Source organism: Arachis ipaensis, chromosome B08 (assembly GCF_000816755.2).
Source record: "Arachis ipaensis cultivar K30076 chromosome B08, Araip1.1, whole genome shotgun sequence".
Lineage (NCBI taxonomy): Eukaryota > Viridiplantae > Streptophyta > Magnoliopsida > Fabales > Fabaceae > Arachis > Arachis ipaensis.
The window spans coordinates 125,464,921-125,466,271 of NC_029792.2; the positions used below are offsets into that span (position 1 = coordinate 125,464,921).

At 48.1% G+C, this 1,351-nt stretch overlaps 1 protein-coding gene across 1 annotated transcript in view; it reads left to right on the plus strand.

The window, feature by feature from the left end:
* LOC107612791 overlaps window positions 1–1,351 on the plus strand; it is a 9,022-nt gene that overhangs the window by 162 nt on the left and 7,509 nt on the right. The window contains 2 exon segments of the mRNA XM_016314535.2: window positions 1–3; window positions 5–1,239. The exon segment at window positions 1–3 is cut by the window's left edge and continues 162 nt beyond it. Of these exon segments, the coding sequence (XP_016170021.1) occupies window positions 1–3; window positions 5–1,239 (1,238 nt within the window).

The following is a 1,351-nucleotide window of genomic DNA, read 5'->3' on the forward strand; positions in this document are numbered from 1 at the left end:
CCGTAACCACCCGTGACGGAGGCGGCGGGGCCGCCGCACAGGAGACCGTCGTCGTCGATCGCCGTGGCGAGCACGCCGCAGTGTGCCGATGGACGGTGCAAAATTTCCCGCGAGTGAAGGCACGCGCCCTTTGGAGCAAGTACTTCGAGGTAGGAGGATACGATTGCCGGTTATTGGTGTACCCTAAGGGCGATTCGCAAGCTCTTCCAGGTTACATCTCAATCTATCTTCAAATCATGGACCCTCGCGGCACCTCTTCTTCCAAATGGGACTGTTTCGCCAGTTACCGTCTCGCAATCGTTAACCTCGCCGACGATTCCAAAACCATACACCGCGATTCTTGGCATCGATTCTCCAGCAAGAAGAAATCTCACGGTTGGTGCGATTTCACGCCTTCTTCAACCGTCTTCGATCCCAAACTAGGTTACCTAAACGCCGCCAACGACGGCGTTTTGATCACGGCCGACATACTCATCCTCAACGAGTCCGTTAACTTCACGCGCGATAACAACGAGGTCCAGTCTTCGTCCTCGTTGTCGTCCGGTTCGGCCGCAAGCTCTTCCGTCGTTGCTGGGCCGGTTTCGGATGTTCTGAGTGGAAAGTTCACTTGGAAGGTTCACAATTTTAGTTTGTTTAAGGAGATGATTAAGACGCAGAAGATAATGAGCCCTGTTTTCCCTGCTGGCGAGTGTAATTTGAGGATTAGTGTGTATCAGAGTTCGGTGAATGGTGTTGAGTATTTGTCAATGTGTTTGGAGAGTAAGGACACTGATAAGACTGTGATGTTGTCTGATAGGAGTTGCTGGTGTTTGTTTAGGATGTCTGTGTTGAACCAGAAGCCCGGTTTGAATCATATGCATAGGGATTCGTATGGGAGGTTCGCTGCGGATAATAAGAGTGGCGATAACACGAGTTTGGGGTGGAATGATTATATGAAAATGTCAGATTTCATAGGGACTGAGTCAGGGTTCTTGGTTGATGATACTGCAGTGTTTAGCACCTCGTTTCATGTGATTAAGGAGTTTAGTAGCTTCTCCAAGAATGGGGCTATGATTGCTGGAAGGAGCGTGGGTGGGGCGAGGAAGTCCGATGGCCATATCGGCAAGTTCACTTGGAGGATTGAAAATTTTACCAGATTGAAGGATTTGCTGAAGAAGAGGAAGATTACTGGCCTTTGCATCAAGAGCAGGAGGTTTCAGATTGGTAACCGGGATTGTCGTCTTATTGTTTATCCCAGAGGTGTGGCATTTACTTGCTTTGCAAATCTTTTTTTAGCAATTTATCTTTTACCATTTCCGCTTATATTTAGATACCTATGATTTGATTTGATGTCTTGTGAGCATTTTGGTGC